This window comes from Polistes dominula, unplaced genomic scaffold (genome assembly GCF_049000335.1).
Source record: "Polistes dominula isolate Pdom_NZ unplaced genomic scaffold, Pdom_raw_medaka contig_15, whole genome shotgun sequence".
NCBI lineage: Eukaryota > Metazoa > Arthropoda > Insecta > Hymenoptera > Vespidae > Polistes > Polistes dominula.
Window position 1 is genome coordinate 8,886,681 of NW_028300915.1, and position 18,889 is coordinate 8,905,569.

At 35.5% G+C, this 18,889-nt stretch overlaps 1 protein-coding gene across 6 annotated transcripts; it reads right to left on the minus strand.

Annotated features, from left to right (window-relative positions):
* Positions 1-12: 12 nt before the first annotated feature.
* LOC107069593 (uncharacterized) lies at positions 13-18,834 on the minus strand. 6 transcript variants are annotated; one of them, XM_089170160.1, is made up of 10 exons: positions 17,254-18,834; positions 16,165-16,582; positions 2,231-2,327; positions 1,864-2,153; positions 1,640-1,770; positions 1,430-1,560; positions 1,149-1,348; positions 932-1,066; positions 561-785; positions 13-489 (listed from the first exon to the last, which is right to left on the minus strand). In XM_089170160.1, exons 2-10 carry the CDS (start codon positions 16,327-16,329, stop codon positions 196-198), a joined length of 1,668 nt encoding a protein of 555 aa, XP_089026286.1. In that variant the 5' UTR covers positions 16,330-16,582; positions 17,254-18,834; the 3' UTR covers positions 13-195. The 6 variants fall into 6 exon arrangements, with proteins under 6 accessions (XP_089026286.1, XP_089026285.1, XP_089026284.1 ...); XM_089170159.1 differs by having other exon boundaries at positions 16,165-16,883; XM_089170158.1 differs by having other exon boundaries at positions 16,165-16,768; positions 17,055-18,834.
* Positions 18,835-18,889: the final 55 nt, after the last annotated feature.

Below are 18,889 nucleotides of genomic sequence, written 5' to 3' on the forward strand. Positions count from 1 at the left end.
CTACACGAAGAATCATTTTCTAATTTCTACATTTTATTAATTACCTAATATTAATACTTAAACATCAAAGATATCACTCAGCACATGCAGTCCTTTTTTTAAAAAAATAATCGCACTGTTAACAAATATAATTACAACACCATAGTTCCTTTTACATTCTCACCAAACATTCGATCAACATTTTATCAAACTTCTCTAATTACGTTCATCGTCTTGTTTCATGACTCTCAAAATCCATTTCACATAATTGGGCAATTTAGTGTAAATTCCAAATTTGCGACGTTTCCCACAACCTTCCCCGAAACTGGTAATGCCGAAAATAGTCCAACCGTGATCGGGTCTTCGGGGATCTCTGCACAATAAAGGTCCACCACTATCACCAGCACAGGAATCCATTTTTCCACGATGATAACCGGCACAAAACATATTTTCAGTTATTCTGTAGTCCACGTAAACTTGTCGGCATATTTTCGAGGATACTATGGGTATCTACGAAACAAAATAAATAATAAATTTAGCTCTTTAAAAAAAAATTCAAATAGTTATAAACTGATATATACCTTAACTTCATGAAGAATATCGGTACCGAAATCATCTGTCACTCTGGATTTGCCCCAGCCTAAAATAGTACACAATTGATTCGTAGGTAAAAGTTGTTTCGGTGCTGGAAGACAAGCTATCCCTCTTGAGGGAGATGGAGTCAAATTAACTGGAAGACGTAACATGGCAACGTCGTTATCGACCGTGTCAGCGTTGTATTCCGGATGTATTACCACCGAGTCCACCTGCAACGATTATATCGTGTTAGCCATAATGCGCACCAAGTAATTGCTCCAAGGTTCAAACACTTTATATATGTTTATGTATGTATATATATAGACTTATAAACGGTTACTTTAAACGGAAATAAGCATGCGAGGAGAACAAGTACCCTGAGCTCCAGTTCAGTGCCCTCTTTCACCGTTAAGTCGTGTTCGCCGATACGAACGTATAAGCGTTTTCTTATGCAGTGGGCGGCAGTCAAGACCCATTTCGGCGAGACCAAAGTTCCTCCGCAAAATGCTTCCTATAGAATCGAGACTGTGCGATAAAAATGTAAACGACTCGCTAGGCTGGTAAATAAAATTCTCTATCTCGATAAAACCTACGTGAAATCTATTCAATACAGCCACCTGCCATGGCCATGCCCCTGGTACGGTTGGACGACCACCGATGATTCGAGTGAAATAAGAAAGTCTAGAATTTTTCTGAGGATTCACCATACCGCATTTCCATGCTGGCTGATCTTTCTCAGGAATAAAACTGTCCACAGAGTTGGGATTCAATTCGAATTCGTCTAATATCACGTCTGTAATAAATTTTTATGTTAGTTTCGTCTTTAACATTATTTTTTCATAATTTTTTTTATTTTTCGTGTAGATTTTTTTACCATCGTTATCTTTCTCTCGACTTCCACGAATTTTTCGGTCTATCCATTTTTGGCAGAAGCTTCCTTCGACGTAACAATAAGCACTTTCTCGTATAACATCACGACCACAGATCCCAGGTTTTCTACACCACCTATAATCCAAAATAATTTCATTAATTATTCAATTATTTTCTGTCTTTTTAAACATCAATTAGTAATTTATCAACTTGCTTGTAACGCTGGGTAGTACACAGCTTTGTACACGGATACCATTTGCTCCATTTGCCATAATGATTGTTAGATTGATCTTGGACATCGGTACCTCTTCTTTTACCATGCCTAGGTGCTGTTTCTTTTGGCAACTATCCAAAATTCCATACGATTAATATATTTAATATTTTTACACAAAAATTCTTCTTAATTACAAATTTGTTTTTAATCAACTTAATGTTCACCTGTACTACGTGAAAATTTTTTGATTTCCGTTGTCCTCGACGTTGACGTTGCTTGCATCTTTTTCTTCGTCCTTTTCTCTTATGTTCGCAAGTACGTTCTTCCTGTAAAAATAATAATATATTTTTAACATAATGATCATTTTTTGCTTCAATTGCGTTAACACTTACTCTAAATACAGTGGTACCACATTGACTCTTTGTCATGCATCTTCTGACACGATTTTGTGAACAATGTCGATCACAAACCGACCACTCGCTCCAATTAGTAAAATAAGATAATTTTGAAGATTCTGAGAAAAATGGAAATAAAAATTAGAAATAAAACAAAAATAGAATAATTATAACTTAGTCATTAAAAAAGTTATACCGCTCTTTGGTGATGATTGCTCCGTGACCGTTTCCTGAGTGAACAAATCTATCCAAGCATCGTCTTTTCCGGCGACTGTGGAAGTATGATTCGCAATCTGTAATAAAATGATTTTTATGAGCTCTTAAAATGAGTACCGAGAAAGGTAAAAACAGGTGGAGGATTTTCAAACGATTAAATAACATGTTTCTTCTCCTCAATACAACTAAGAGGATTAATCTTTGCTGTGTCATAAACACGATCGATTGAACGTCTTCTTTTGAGACATAGACTTTTCATATAAAAAGAACAGAGAAAGAGAGAGAGAGAGTAAGAATACAAAGAGATGAGGTGAAAAACGCAATGCACGTATATCTAACCGCAAGAAACATAAAGAAAAAAAAATCTTAAGTACTTATTCGCGAATAGAAGAGAAAATTAAGAAAAAAAGAAAGAAAGAGATAGAAGGAAGCCCATAAAGATTCTTCATCACGTAGGCAGGTCATTGCAAAAACACCGCGAGATAGTAATGGCTCTTAAGCGAGAAGGAGTTAATGGAATAAGAAAAAGAATAATAGGAAGGTTGTGCGATACGTTCTGAACATCTCGCGAATAAGTAGTTACGGGTTAGATGCGTAACGCCTGTTCTACCAGATCATTCGAAAATTAAACTCGATTTGTCGCTTTGATAATAGCATTGCGACGTAACCGCGATCTCTCCTCATTTTTCTTCAACCCAGAGTTAGGATTAGCTGACTAGCTAGCTAGCTAAGCTAATCGTGCGTTACACAACTGGTGTTCTGGACGTAGGTAGAAACTCAGCATAAAATAAGCGTCAATTTAGCACTCTTTTGCTTTTAAATGCGAAACTACTGTCCTCCTCAAAACGGATCGTGTGCATTGTCGTTGTCATCGTTGTTGTCATCGTTGTCGTTGCCGTCGTGTGGTATCAAACGAGAGAACTCATGAAGAATGCATTTGTCCTTTTTGTACCACTCGTAATAATAATTGTCCTCGTGTATGTGCCCACGCATCAATTCTATCCTGTTCATATACACACATAAGTAATACTTGATATACAGCCTCCGGAGTTGCCGACTAAGAATTTCCTCCTTTTCTAAACCTTTTACAATAAGACGAAGGTATGATCCCTGATATTTGCAATTATATACTATTGAGAATATTTGGTTCTTTTTTTTTATTTTTTTTTTTAAGAGGTAAAGAATAAAATCCTTTTTGTATCCTTTTAATGTGTACTGAATTCGTTACGCCTTTTGTATAGTTCATTGATTTTTTCTTCATGTAATAGTAGACGATGACAGAAACTAGATTTAAAGTATCTCGAAATGGAATCAATTAAGGCTCTCTCAAAAGGTTCTCCCTTTTTAACACACCACTCCTATCGTCTAACTCTTTTGCATTGTCCGATGTAAAACGGTGACACGAAACTCACCGAGTTACCTCATCGAGGTCGAACGTCTCAGTCACACCAAGAAATCTAATACTGAATATGTAAGACGACAAACATAACAAGTATCATGATCGAAGATACACATATATTTTCGAACTAATTTATGTAATCAAGTACGAACGAAATGAAATGAGAGAATTTAATGTTAGAGTCTGTCATTCTAATTTTTTTTCTTGCGTTTCTGAATCATCGATTTGATTAAAACAGTTTTCATGCGATCAGAGACTACCTTGAGATTATAAAAGACCCTTTAATAATACTTCTTAGAAATGAAGATTATTATAAACATAAATTGCAATAAAAAATATAAACCTCATGAATATTTTTGTATAGTCGTCTTAATCCCTTTACTGGTCAGTCCAAGCATTGAAATTTTCAATCAATATGTGAGAAACAACTTTTCAAAAGACACGAAGATGTCTTCTTATGTTAACTAGGAATTCAAATTCACTAACGATCTATATACGTACATCACTAAGTTATCTTATATATTCTTGTTTCTTATTAAATGAATATGCGGAAAACAGGTTTTCACTTCGATTGACTCTTTTAAAACGAACTCATTTTAAAACTCTCTCGTAGAATCGTTTGGTCAACGATCGTTATTAATAATGATAAAAAACAAAAAAGAAATCCCTAACGAAGAATCCTTTTCTTTTCTTCATTACTTCCTTTTCTCGCTTTCTTAAATCAACTTTAAAACTTGTTGATTAAATAAGCTCTGTTTATTTCGATGGGGGGTACAACACATGCCATCGTCAGATATAAAATTACGATGAAATGGATAAAGTTAATATACATATGTACATGTATACGTACATACCTGCACGTATACAACATTCGAATCTCTCAAATCGATTTCTGTTCTTATATGGATCTCGTCCACTTTTTATCGTCTCTTCTTTACGACCCTCATATATATATATATATATATACCACATACAGTGGTCATGCATATAATGAAATACATAATGTACGTCTTTTGTGTGCTCTCTATAAATTTACGTAAGTTAACGTATAACACATTGGCTGAAAAGTCTCTGGCCTAACAAAGAAAACACGGTTTTTTCGATCAAAATTGGCTTTATTCCTCAATATAATCTCCATCAAGAGCAACACAATCATTCCAGCGCCGCTCTAACATTTCAATACTACTTTTGTAGAACGATTTATCTTTTGCCTCAAAATAGGCCTCAGTTTCAGCGATAACCTCTTCATTAGTACTGAATTTTTTTCCAGTGAGCATTCTTTTGAGATCTGCAAATAGGAAAAAGTCACTGAGGGCCAGATCTGGAGAATACGGTGGATAGGGAAGCAATTCGAAGCCCAATTCATACAACTTTGCCATCGTTTTTTTGATCGATTGTGAGCATGCGCGGCACCCACTTTGCACACAGCTTTCACACGTCCAAGTATTCATGTATTATATGTCCTACACGTTCCTTTGATATCTTTAGAGTCTCAGCTAACTCAATCAACTTTACTTTACGTCATTCAAAATTATTTTGTGGTTTTTCTTGATGTTTTCGTCGGTAACAGCCTCTTTCGGTCGTTCGTTGCGTGCATCATCTTCGACGCTCATTTCGCCTCGTTTAAACTTAGCAAACCACTTTTCAACGGTTGATTTTCCTAATGTATAGTCCGAATAATGTTTATCAAACCAAGCTTTGGTTTCAACAGTATTTTTTTTCAATAAAAATCATTGTTTTATTAACACACGAAAATCTTTTTTCTGCATCTTTTTGAAAATAACAAAAGCTGCTTCACTCAAAATGCTACATCTCACGAACCAACTATTCGACAGTTGGGAAATTTATACACATATCACAAAAAATCATATGGATTTAATCCTATTAAAGCCATATATGTGTGAGGCCCGTGATTTTTCAGCCCATGTGTTATAACGCAACGTACGTTTTACGAAAAAGAGGAGGGAAATTAAAAAAAAAAAATTTGTGGAAAAGTCATTATATACGTTATAATCATGTTATTTAATGACACTTTGTTCGTTTCAATCGATAATTATATTCTCGACCTGATTTTTTATTTTTATTTTTTTGGTCTAATTGAAACAATTCAACGCGAGAATAAAACAGAAAGTAAAAGAAAAGGAAATGTCTTTATGGCATAACACTGTTTTATGGATATTTTATAGACACACTCGTTAATGTCGAGTAGATATCGTTGGAATGGTGGTTGCCTTAATTATCGCCGACTCTTTCGAAGAGAAGTACTCTTCCAAGTTACAGAAAAGGCGATCACTTGGTAGAGAATGAAAAGGGAAAGCGAAGAGGAAGAATACTTGGTGGTCGTCACGATTGGAAGTCCGTGAAGGGATAAAGACAAAGTGAGAAAGAGAAAGAAAGACAAAGAGAAAGATAAAGGAATAAAACTAGAGAGAGAAAGAGAGAAAAAGGACGAAGGAAAATCTGTATGCGTCGCGGAGGACGTGTCCAAACTAGGCTGAAGCCTGCGGTGTCTTACATCTTGGTGATGATCCAGCAAAAAGCTTGAACCGCTTAAAGGAAGAACAATTCTGTGGGGGTAAAGGAACCCCGATGAAAAAGAGAGAGAGAAATAACTCGGATCTTGTCGATCCGCCTACCAGAAAGATCCACCGTATCTCGAAAAGCACCATAAAAGTATCTATCAGTAATGCCGACGAATCCACCTCTTTAACCAACGTGTCGCGCTTAATCGAAGCTTTCCATCGAAGGGAAACGGTACTTTACACGATCTCGCCGTTGAATTTGTCCATCTTCGTCGGCTTTACTTTCTTAGAAAAACAATTATCATCGATCTTCGAGTATCATCGTAGTAAGATGCTGAAAGGTCACCAATCAACTTCCTTGATATCCATTTCAACCGTTTTCCTTCTTATACGTATTGATAATTGGAAAGAAAACAAGAAAAAGTTTATCAGGAAATATAGTAGGTATGATTTAAGTAGATAAAAAGAGTTTTATCTATTTTCTATAGAAGAAAAATATATATATCTGAAGATCTCTAAATGGGTTAGAAGAAGAGGAATAAAGTACGAAATGTCCGGCATTGTTTCTTGCACAACGACGCCTCGGTTATACCCTAAATGGTAACGTTGTCTCCCGTTGCAAGAGGGTATCCGAAAATGGCCGGGCATTTCTTCTTCTTCTTTTTCTTCTTCTTCTCTCTCTCTCTCTCTCTCTCTCTCTCTCTCTCTCTCTCTCTGAACAAGAGGACTACCGTCGATTTAATGCGGGGGCCTCGCGCGATGCACCTTTCTTCCATCGTCCGTAACGATGGAATGCTCGCTATGGCGAGATCGCCAACTGATTTATGGCCTATGCTACGATCGAAAAGGGCACGATCTTCGCTACTGATCCTTCCTCCCTCTTACCCACTATTCGCCTCTTCTTCTCGATCTTCCCTTCCACCCTCCTTTTAACGAACGTTCTTTTCGAAATGAGTGTCCTCGGTTTAAGATCTTCCAATAATCAATTACGTAAACATTTGTTTCAATGATTTCTCATTTTAATGAATCAACTTCCTATTCGTGTTTAGAATATAATGTGCATTCGACCACTTTCGACAAGGATAAGGTAAAAGTTTAAAGGTTCAAATCTTTTCAGTACAAAATTAACTCACGTATATTATCAGCATATTTATACTATTAATTTTCTTTCATCCGTCGTATAAAAATCTTACGTAATTTGTATTATAATTTTGATGTTATTTTTTAAATTACAGATCAATGAACTTTGATATAGTCGACATAGAATTTTTATACAAAATATTTAGATATGTGGGTGAATTAAAAAGTTTTAAGTTTCAATAAAAAAATATTCTTTTTTTTTTAAATTTATTTAATTGAAAAAATAAATTTTCCCTACGTTGGATCTAGAACTTTTTAACTCACCCTAGTATATAATTAATTTTTATTTATAATCTTTTAACTTAAATATAATTTTTAAAAAATTGGTGATAAAGGCTTTTTTCATTCTTCTTAATCATTCAAATGGGTTAAAAGTATCTTGGTTTTGCTACACGGCAGATCGTAACTAACGTTTGTTCTGTTAGGTTTTATATCCTTTAACTACTTGCCCTACGAATTAACTTTACGGTTGCCGTGCCGTGTGCTACAATATTACACTTGCACGCCTATCGACGTGGTGTACACGTCGCTCGCAGTTTTGAAATAAAAGCATCTCGACGTGCGTGGCACGTCTTTATAGGGCAAGTGGTTAAGAAAATGTTGGTTGATTTCTTTGAGAACATTTATCACTTGTCTGTTCGCTCGTTCGTTCCTTCCTTCCCCCCAATAGATTACAAAATACTCATGTAAGTTCGACTACGTGGGTCTGTCGATTCTTTTTCTTCTTCAATCTCGTTACGGTGAAATGTAACTAACTCCTAAACGGACGATCCATCCGTCCGTCTGTTCGTTCTCTCGTCGATCAAAGCGAGCGTACTTATAGGAAAGTATTTACTTTAGACGTTGACGAGGTACCATGCTTCTTTATTACGTCTCTCTTTAAAAATAGTTTAACACATCGGGTGAGATCATCCGGTGATTTACCGTCATCCATTCGTCAACGACCAAGAGACCAACAGTTGCTCGTATTGATAAAATATAGTCATTATCGTCGATCAACCTTCTCTTACTTTTTCTAGCGATCAACAAAATACATCGTTTAGAATCGAATAGGTATACTTCTAAGCTTCTCCCACTTTTTTCTTATTATTATCCAAGCTTTTGATACGTACTTGCACGTTTTTCCTATAAGTCGTGTTTTAAAGTCACGTCCTTAATTAAGTTACCTTACGTTTGACAATATATTTATTTGTGCCTATTTATATTGCAATCGGTTAAATATCTTTTTACGATTTAATGTAACTTAAGTATTTAAGAAATATATTGGTTTTAATGCAAATTAAACACTTCTCCTTTAAATTACTTTCTCATTTTATCGTTTTCCATGGTACAAAATAATAACAATTAAACTAGGTTTTAGTGTAAATTCAATTTTTAATAACATATGTTTTTAATTATAATTATCGTTAAATTAAGCGATTAAAAATGTAACAATATTAAACGAAGAATTAAAATTTTAAAAATTGTAAATTAATTATTTGACAAATTATTATACGTTTAATTTTAAAATCGCGATGATTGCGAATAATTTTTCGAGTGCGTTGAAAGTTTCGTTCACTAAGTGAGAAATAAAACGTAGATAGATTTCTAGATATCGTTTAAACACGAGCTTAGAAATCGTAAAACCTAAAACCACGATAGAAATTGTCAAGTCTTGGCAAAAGAGAAAGAGTCACCTGCTGTGCTTTTAACCGTTGCTAACCATTCGTCATTCTTCTCTTTTTCTTTCTTTCCGTTTTCTCTTCTCTCCTCTTCTTTTCTCTTTCCATCGTTGGTCTCTTCGTATATACGCATCCGGTTTACGTTTATGGCCACGTTTATTTCCGGATCATCGTCTACGCCGCCGTACGGTCTTTTTATACACCGAAACACCGTGTAGCTCTTCATTGTTCCTCAACAGTGCTAAGATCTTGCCTCTCACCACGTGCGCTTCGTGTTCTCTCATGACAGAATACTTCTTCCCACGTTCTTCTTATCATCTTCTAATCGTTTTAGAATCTAACGACAAATATCCTATCTTCATTTAACATGTCAACTTTTTGTATCGCATATATGCGTCTTTTTTAAAAATAATTTTTTTTTTACTATGACGCATGATACATACATGCGTATATATAATATATACGCATATTATATATATTATAATATATATAATATACGCATATTATTTAAAAAAAGATGGCGCATATATGTGACATAAATATTGAACAGATCAACACTAACATTATCCACTATTAATAAAATATTACTTACTATTAAATAATTTAATTCTTTTTCAATATCAATTCGGAATAAAAGAAAAAATATTTTTAACAATATTAGATAACTCACTTTATTTGAGCTAATAATTTTGCTTGGTTATAGTAGCTCCAGTGTTAATAAATAACATTCGCGAGTTTTAGTAAAAAGAAGTAAGTAGGTAGGTATCGAAGTTTAACGTTCGAAGTGCAATATAGTATTATGCATGCATTGTGACACGACTCCGTGGTTCTTCTTATTCTATCTTACCTTCCTTCTCGTTAACAACGCCGACCTAATTCACGTATGCAGTACACGATCACTGATCCCGTACACGATTGACTTTTCTTAACCGATCGCATCGATTTACGACGCATCAACGATTATATCGTCTCTTACTTATGGTATTTCGATCTTACTTACAAGACGTAAACTTAAAACGATGTACTCTCTATTTATAAAATTTTAAAAACAAAAAACCAGAAAAAAAACAAAACGATAATCATACGATTCATTAAAGATACACACACTGAAAAATCCATTTAAAATCGAAAAGGTAATCGAACGTTGTAATTAAATTAGCGTGGGTGATGGGGAAGTGGTATCAGTAAGATTATCTTTCAGAGAATTCGAACGAATTCTTATTTGATATTTTCGTTTTCTTTTTTTTTGTTGATCCTTTTACCTTTGTAACTGATCTCCGTTTCATACGTAATTAACGTATTCCGTTTCGTAAGCGCTATTAAGTGAATTTGCAAGTATCAAATTAATTTAAACGTTTAGCTGCGCACTACGGTGGCACTCTATTTAATACACAATATTAACGAAGGCAGCTCTTTGTGAGGCGGACAAGTTATACCGGAATAACTTGTTTTGATTCATATCCACTCCACGTGCAACGGGGCAAACGATTGCTAAACTTCTAGCGTTGCCTGGCCGACCTCTCAGCCACACAATGTCACGTGCAACGTGCCACCGCTAATGACTCTCCGTTTGAATTTAGTTGAACTTTCCGTTTTACGAGCCTTCTCGTAAAATCATTTTATTTTTGCTTTTAGTGTTTTTTTTTCTTCCGACACTATGTTCTTTTATGGATTCCGTTCTTATCAACAACAACATTCTAACACAAATTCGAATACCAGATGAAGTTCTTACCATTCTACTAGTTCTCATAACGTTGAGCAATATTACATTTTCTTAAGTATGAAGAATTTTTTTTTTCAAAACAACTAATCAAGGAAAAGTAAATTTCAACGATTACAAGCTATCGCGCATTTGAATCGGTGTAACTTGGAATTCTAAACGTCTAATTCTTCTACTGTCTCAGATTTGTTTCTTTTTATCACCCTAACGTAAACGTCCATTACCTCTCGTAAATCTCAAAACGCAAAGGGATAATTAAAAAAAGAAAAAAAGGGGGAAAAAATAATAAGAAAAAAAAGAAAAATTCGATGGAAAGAAAAGTTGAGAGTATCTCGGATAAAGTTAAGTCCAAGGAACGCGGAGAAAACTGCGTAAAACGACATCTTCCTCTCTTTCTATCAATTTATCTTTCTTTCTTTTTTTCTCCGTCTTCTCATCGTCCTCTTTCTCTTCGTAACGACGACTTTTTATCGATCGCGAGTCTTACATACTTCCTGGCCGAGAGGGAGCTGAAATTCTACGCGATAGTCGCCACGATACATCGTAAGAAGCTAATCGATCTGGATCGAAAAGAGTATCAGAGCGTTTCCTCTCTCTCTACCGTGGGAGGAGGATCCACCACGGGGTGCCATGGCAGGTCCACTCGCGTCCTTCTCGTTTTCGGCCTCGTGCAAAACAAAAAAAAAGATAAGTTGTAGCGTGTTTTTCTCTCTCTCTCTCTCTCTCTCTCTCTCTCTCTCTCTCTCTCTCTCTCTCTCTCTCTGTTTTTCTTTCTTTGTTTCTCTTCTCGCCAAGGATGGAAAGACGAGCTTATCGTTTAGTCATCTTTTAAGGAGTAACAAGGTACTGGCTTCTTGAGAAATGTAATCTCCGCTGTTAAACATACTTCGGTCCCTGTGGTACTGCTTTACAAATTCTACCTGACAGACCAGAGAAACGGATAGTTCGAAGTAAAGCAAAAATTCTATAATATCGACGATTCATTTCATTCCTTAGATAGAGAAAGTCAATGTTCCAAGATATTATTCTCTTTATGGTTTTATCCTGTATAGAAAAGTACCAGTAGAAACTCGACAGATTTATGGGATTCCATTGAGAAGTTGAATTCGTTACGAATAATATCCTGCCAGGTGAAATCGTAAAGGTTAAAGTGCATTGTATTGATCGCAGACTAATTGCTGGAACATTCGAAAAAACTATAGAAATTGGAAGGTTTCATAGTTTCGTAGTATACGTGTTTATGTTTATGTAAGCGATGGGGTTGAAAGGTGTTGATTTGAACATTCCTAAACGACTAATAATTTATTCAGGTAAATAAAAAACAAATGATTCCTTCTAACACGTTGACCGCCATGTCAGCCATATATGGCCGACAGCAAATATTCTGATCAGGCCAAATCGGCCGTATTTAGCTGACGCTTTTTTTAGTACTTACAAGGTATATTAGTAAATATTTCGAAAAATGTCCATCCAAAAAAGATTATCCTCCCCATAGGATAAGAATTTCTTTCTAAATGTAATATTTTATTCCAATAAGTATCTATTGACACAGTATCGTTATATTTCGGCATTGTTGTGTAGCGTAGTATAGCAGCGCGCGCCGGCCTCACGAGGATTTTCTTGAAAATTAGCGTGGCGGTCAACGTACTAATCCTTTTTTTTTCAAGCTAATTTAGACCAGTAAAGAAATATAAATCTAATTTAATCGGAAATGTGCGTTACAATGATATAGAAAGGCTCGATATAAAACGGAATGACAGTATGCGGAAAGATTTGATAAATAAACGATCGGAAATTACAAGTAAAAAATTGTCGACTTAACGGAAAGTGAAAGTAAAGAAATGATAAATGTTATTAAATGAATTCTAAACTTGATTATTTCCATAAAATATTATATAAGATAATCATAATTTGTATGTTCATTTTGATTATTACGCTTCCTTACAAAAGGAAAACCCATTTAACGTGTATATTTGCTTATCTTTCTCTTTTTATTTCTATATATTTTAACTTATCTATCTATCTATCTATCTATCTCTCATTGAATATATCCGTACTTTCGTGGTCTAACTTATACCGACAAGCACGATTCTCGACGGTAATCGAAGAACGGTACGGTCCAGCCAGCAAAAGCAAGAGCAATAGCAACAGCAGCAACAGCATCCGCAAGAAGGACCATTCCGTGACGGGAAGTTTTCTCCACAGGGTGCCGAGCGCGCAAAGAGAGAAGACATGCTTCGAGGTCAGACGTAAAAGATTCTCAAGAGACCATAGAAAGTTGTCCCTCTTTTCTTGGTTTCTTTCTTCTTTGATTAAGATATATCATGTCTCTCTTTTTGTATTTTCTTTTCCCCTTTTTTTCTTTCTATACAATTATCAACCAAAAATCCTATTAATTAGTAAATGGTCACCATTGAAAATGTTTTATACGTCGTTTAAAAGATAATAAAAAATAAATGTATGAAATAAGGAAAAAACGAGTTTACTTGTTAGACTTGGTCGAACGATTCGCCAAGCCTGGATACTCAATTCACCGCGGGACGCCTCACCGTGGTCGTTTTACTATAGCGTAGAAATCAGAGACACATATTTCCCCCACCATTTCGGCTACACCATCTTCCTCTTTCTCGTGAATCAACTCCCAAGTCTCTTGACGTTCGCATCGCGTAAAATTACACGTGAATGAAGGAACACGCTCCTTCCTTTTTTTTTCGATATATGTATATATATTTTTCTCTTTCACTTCTCTGATGTTATATATTGACTTTAAGCCAAACTACTGGAGACCAAGGTATATCGTTAAAGGTACTCTCGTAATGAATTTATTACCGAGTTAACTAATTAACTTACGATAACGTGCAAATAACAATGAATATCTTAGAAAAAATGTAGATAAAAAATTCGACGTATTTTAAAACAAGAAAAAAATGACAGCATTTAAGAAAAGGTAGAGATTTGAGATAAGAAAGAAAAGAAACAAAATAGAAAGAGAGGGGATATAAATGTTAATACATTCTGCTGTTGTTGAAAAGATGCGAAGGCTATCTCTTATTGTTAGAGATTTGTACCACAAATCGTCTTATTAAACAGTTGTTGATTTCCGATAAGGAAGGAAAACAGATAAGAAGAACTATCTATTCCCCTATTCTTCTTTTATTGTTTGATCCTTTCCAATAGATTTTTTTTTCTCTTCTTTTCTCATATATCGTCTGCCTTTTTCTGTCCTCTTGAGAACCTTTTCGTCGAGCGAACAGGATGGCAACCATTATCGATCCTTACCAGCTGGTCGCTATCGAGGTTCGAGAAGTGTATATTCTTATGTGTGTGTATGTGTAAATTTTTTTTGTATATGTTTGCAAGTCTGATAACCTCTCGCCAGGAATAATCTTACATATTTTTGATTTGCCGTAAAGCCGAACACGAACGATACGATATGCTCACGCTTAACACGCGTCCTGTATGTAACTGAAGAGGCACGTGACAGTTGAGTTACTAAATATAAAGCCTTCTCTTCTTTTCTTTCATTCTACTTCTTTTAACTTTTTTATATTTTTTTCTTAATTTTACTTGTATACTGCAACAACACACCTTAGTTATCTTATCTCACGTACAAATTAGCAGACTCGAAAGAAAAAGTGCAGACTAATTTTTTCAAGAGAGAGAGAGAGAGAGAGAGAGAGAGAGAGCAGTTAGTTTCTAGTCGGGCAATTTCGAGCGTTTTCGTTTTTATTCGAGAAACGTCATACTTATTTTGCATCCTATCGTTGAGAAATACAATACACGTATGCATATACACTTGTGCATGTTTTTATGTACATATAGGTGGATAGGTAAGACGAATTTTGTTATTTAAAATGAAATGAAAATTAAAAGATTTCAACATAATTTGGTATGGTTGTTGGCGACGAGGAGGAAATTACGGTGATTAGTGTCCTGAAAAAGCAGTTTGCGAAACGTCGACACTTTACACCGACATTATACCGCATTACTTACAATTTAGAAAAGTAAAGCGTGCTCGTTAAGTGATTACGATGATAACATCTGACAATATTATTGGCTTTCAGCAAGACTCAATGTTTATAACAACAAAGACTACGCCAACTAATAAAGACGAAGACGAAGACGACAGAGTACGTATGTTTAGAATATTAGTGCTTTCTTTCTAACATAAGAGGGACGTCCGACAAGATCATTCGTGGTGGAATTTGAGAAATGCTGAGAAACGAAATTACTGTAATTACCTTGGCATGCCTAGATCTAAAAGCAAAAAGAAAATGAAATCAAGGTTGTCTTTTATCTAAGTCATATTATATCATATTTTTCAGATCTTACAAAATATCTCTAAACTCTGTTCCTGGTTTCTTTAAGTTTTTCAAAGATATTTTTTTCGATAATGACAATTAAGCTTACGATAATTCTAATCAAATTAACATAAAGATATTAGTGTTAGATTGCTACGAAAATGTTTATCCAGTTTCTATTTCCTGAAATTTCAATAACTTTGATACTAGGTAAATGTATCACCCAAAGTGAAATTGTTTAACTTTCGTCTTTTTATCATAAAGAAAATTTTAATTGTTATTATATATATATATATATATATATATATATATATATATATATATATATATATATATATATATATATATATTAGTTGATAATTAATTGTTATTGATGATAATCAAATATCTTTAGTGACGTTTTAAAGAGATTATATCGACGAAATCAATCGAGCAAAGAAAGTACTCTATGGTAACACGACACCGAGATATTCCTTGCTCGCGGTTATGGTGTACGAAACTTGCCTCACGATCTTGAGAATTATCGACTCCCAAAGTATTGTACCTCGAAGCGGAACTCTTCCTGATTTAACTGCTAGAAGAGTTAGACCGACTTTGCACGCGATAACCAAGTGTTACCTAACTTCTAAACTTTTTTTCAATTCTTCCCCTTTACTACAGAAACTTTTACTCATATATTTCGATATATAGATAGATGATTATTTTTAGAATGAACTTTGTCGAGATCTATTTGTGGATAAGAGAAAAATAAAAAGAAATAGAAAAAGAGAAAGAAAAAAGAGAGAGAGTGTGTGTGTGAATGAGTAAGTGAGTGAAGAAGAGAAGTGGAAAAAGTTCACGAAAGATTTTTAGAAAACGATTGAATGCGTCAGACGAGCGCAGACGGTCGACCTTGTAGACCCGCGTTTATTTTAATCCTTCGGGATCCTATCTTATATCCAAAGTCGTAACATCGTTGTCACATTATGTCACATGATTATACGAGACAGACATATTTTTCAAAAATGTCAAACCAACAAATTGAAAAAATATTTGACAATGTGTGATATATTTAAAAATGAATTTGACATACTATTAATATTTTATTTATTAAATGATCGATAAATTATTCAAAGAATAAATGTTAAATGAGAATGGTGAATAAATCAAATAATCCGAAGAAGGAACTTACCGAAGTATCCTCGAGTGAATAACTCGAGGCGATGAGGAAGAACGGAAGTAGAGCGAGCGTGATCCTGTTGATCATAGCTGAGGACCAAGAGGATAACAGCTTGGAGGATCTCGCGGTGGGCGAGCACGTCGTCGAAGCGGGCGCGTGCTTCCGTCGCGGACGCATCGCGTCATGATCGCGACGTGTCGCGCACACGCTTTGTCTTTTCCCTTCTCCTCCTCCTTTTTTCCCTCCTACTCTTCTTCTTCCCTTTCTTGAAAGCTACTTCTTCTGCTTCTTCTTTTTCTTCTTCTTCTGATCTTCTTCTGATCTTCTTCTTCTTGTTCTTCTACTTCTACTTTTACCCTCTCACATCAGTGAACCTCTGCGTACCTACACGCGCGCTGCCCTACGTACTCCCTCGACACGCGGTGCGGCTCTATAAATACAGAAGCGCGACTCCACCAGAAGAATTTCAAACAACCGCCTCCCTACCGTAAAACATTGTACCGCGAAGAAGAAGATGAAGAAGAAGAAGAAGAAGAGAAAAAGGAGGAGGAGGCAGAAGTAGAAGTAAAAGTAACAAGAAGGGCAGTAAACTTCTTTCTTTCTAGCTTCGGTATCACTAAAAGCACAACAGATCCCCAGTTGCGATTCAAACTTGCTTATGTTAGATTATAAATAACTCGATAATTGATTCTTCATAACTTAATTCTGTTTACTTTCAATATTTATTTTGCCTAAAAAAAAATAAGAGATAATAGATCAAGATTAATTACTTGATAAATGAACTTCTTTTTTTCTTATGAAAGTTTGACTACGGTATTGTAGAATACGTAAATCGAATATTTGATTGTTGTATAAAATAGTTAAGATAGACAGACGTTATCTGAACTGTCGCAATAACAAACCGACAAATCTTCCTTGAATAGAAGGAGCTAATTTCTCTTGAAAGACCTTCAGTCATTGAATTTCGTTGACTCGCAACGTATTTCTTACTTCCTGGATTCGTTTCTTCTTCTTCCTCCCTTGTGTTATACACTTACGCTTAAGTAAGATCAAAGGCAAGCAGACAGAGACAGAAAGAGAAAGAGAAAATAGTCAGGATACCATGTAGTTTTTTTTCTCTTCTTCCAGTCACAGAAATCCTCCAGTGAAGAGTAGGAAAGGAAGATGAGAAAAGATACTTGCGTTGCGACCGCGGAACCGACTGATATTTTTAGTCCCTTTTGACCGACACCATCTGCTCGAGAGACTCCGTGTCCCTCGAAGAATTAACCTCCGAGAAGTATCTTTTGTCCAAAGTGGTTTTCACGAAAATTTCAATGATTCCTTATACACTTTCTTCATGATTGTTTCCAAAGAAACGTGGGAATCTCCAAATGGTTCTTTGCTGGAGTATTTTACTTGAAGATACGCGTTGAACCATTGAAAGTCACTGATTGTTAATTGTGGAAAACATAAAAATAGGAAGAAGAGGAACAGGAAGAAGAAGAAGAAAACGAAATTGTTCGTCAGGGTGGCACAAGACAGACGATGTTTTAAACAAGAATTGTGGAGAGTAACTGGAAACGAAAGAAAAAGAAAATATCGAATGAAGGGAAAATGAGAAGAGAAAAAAGGGAAAGAGGAAAAAAATGGGAAAAGAAAATAAAGAGATGAAAAAAGAGGACAAAGAAGAAGGGTTGGAGGAGAAGGAGGAGAGAGAGAGTCGAGTAGACTCGTAGAAGACTCGAACGTCACGACAAGAGCCACTCTCGAACACACGCACGTGGCTCCGAGCCGACTGAAGAGATACACGCGCGGGTAAGTATCAACGGAGGTTGCCGAGAGAAGTGGCTGCTATTGCTGCGGCTGCTGCTGCTGCTGCTGCTGCTACTACTGACTGTTAGCTGTTGGCTGCTGACGTCCTATACGAGTCAACTACAGAAGCGGAGGGTGATTCTACCGGCGAGTCTCTTCGGTTGGTGGGGTATCGATAGGGTACTCGTGCGACACGCGCTCTTCATCGAGCTTTCCTCTTCCTTCTTTAATTTTTTATTTTCTCTTCCTCTCCTCTTCACTCTCAAGATTCTAAGGATTCCTTTGGTAGAATCAATAACTCGATAATAAATACGTAGAATCTGTCTTTGATCTAACTCAATGACTACATCGTTTAATTATATTCAATTGCGAATCGCCAAAAATCGATGAAAAAAGAAATAAAGAGTGTATATTATCTTCGTAAAATATGATTAAATGTTTTGAATAACAAATGATCTAACAATCGAAGTCACGAATCAAGCACAACACATCTTATGACCCCACTCGAATCTCCATCATTTTTAATACGACTGAACGACGATCTGGGTCACTCGAACTCGCAGCTCCCCTCTTCCTCCTTCTGAATGACAATAAAAGATATGTAAGAAATCTAGCGAAGAAATATACTTACTTACTTACTTACGTGACAGCGTCTCTAGAAATAACTTAGGCGATCGTTCGATGACGTCTAACTTTAGTTCCCATCTCAACTTGTAAAAATCGCCAGACAAACATTTCATTCTGTCAACGTATTCTTTTTGCGCTTCTCGACTTGACTTTTTTTTTTATTTCTTTCTCCTTGTGCACACACTCCGAACAAATGGACGAATGTTCGCCTCAGACTCAGCGTCTCGTCTCGATTACGAATTTCTTCTTCGCAGTTATTACGTTTTCAATTGATGCAGTAATTAGAGAAAAAGAAACAGACAAGCGACAAAATGAC

Bases quoted from the DNA above. Each gene is read 5' to 3' on its own strand.
- LOC107069593 (XM_089170160.1), bottom strand. From the start codon at position 16,329: ATGCGTCCGCGACGGAAGCACGCGCCCGCTTCGACGACGTGCTCGCCC. The intron at 1,771-1,863 runs GTGAACATTAAG...AATTTTGGATAG, and splicing joins AAAATTTTCACGTAGTACAG to TTGCCAAAAGAAACAGCACC. The intron at 1,067-1,148 runs GTAGGTTTTATC...TCGATTCTATAG, and splicing joins CTGTATTGAATAGATTTCAC to GAAGCATTTTGCGGAGGAAC.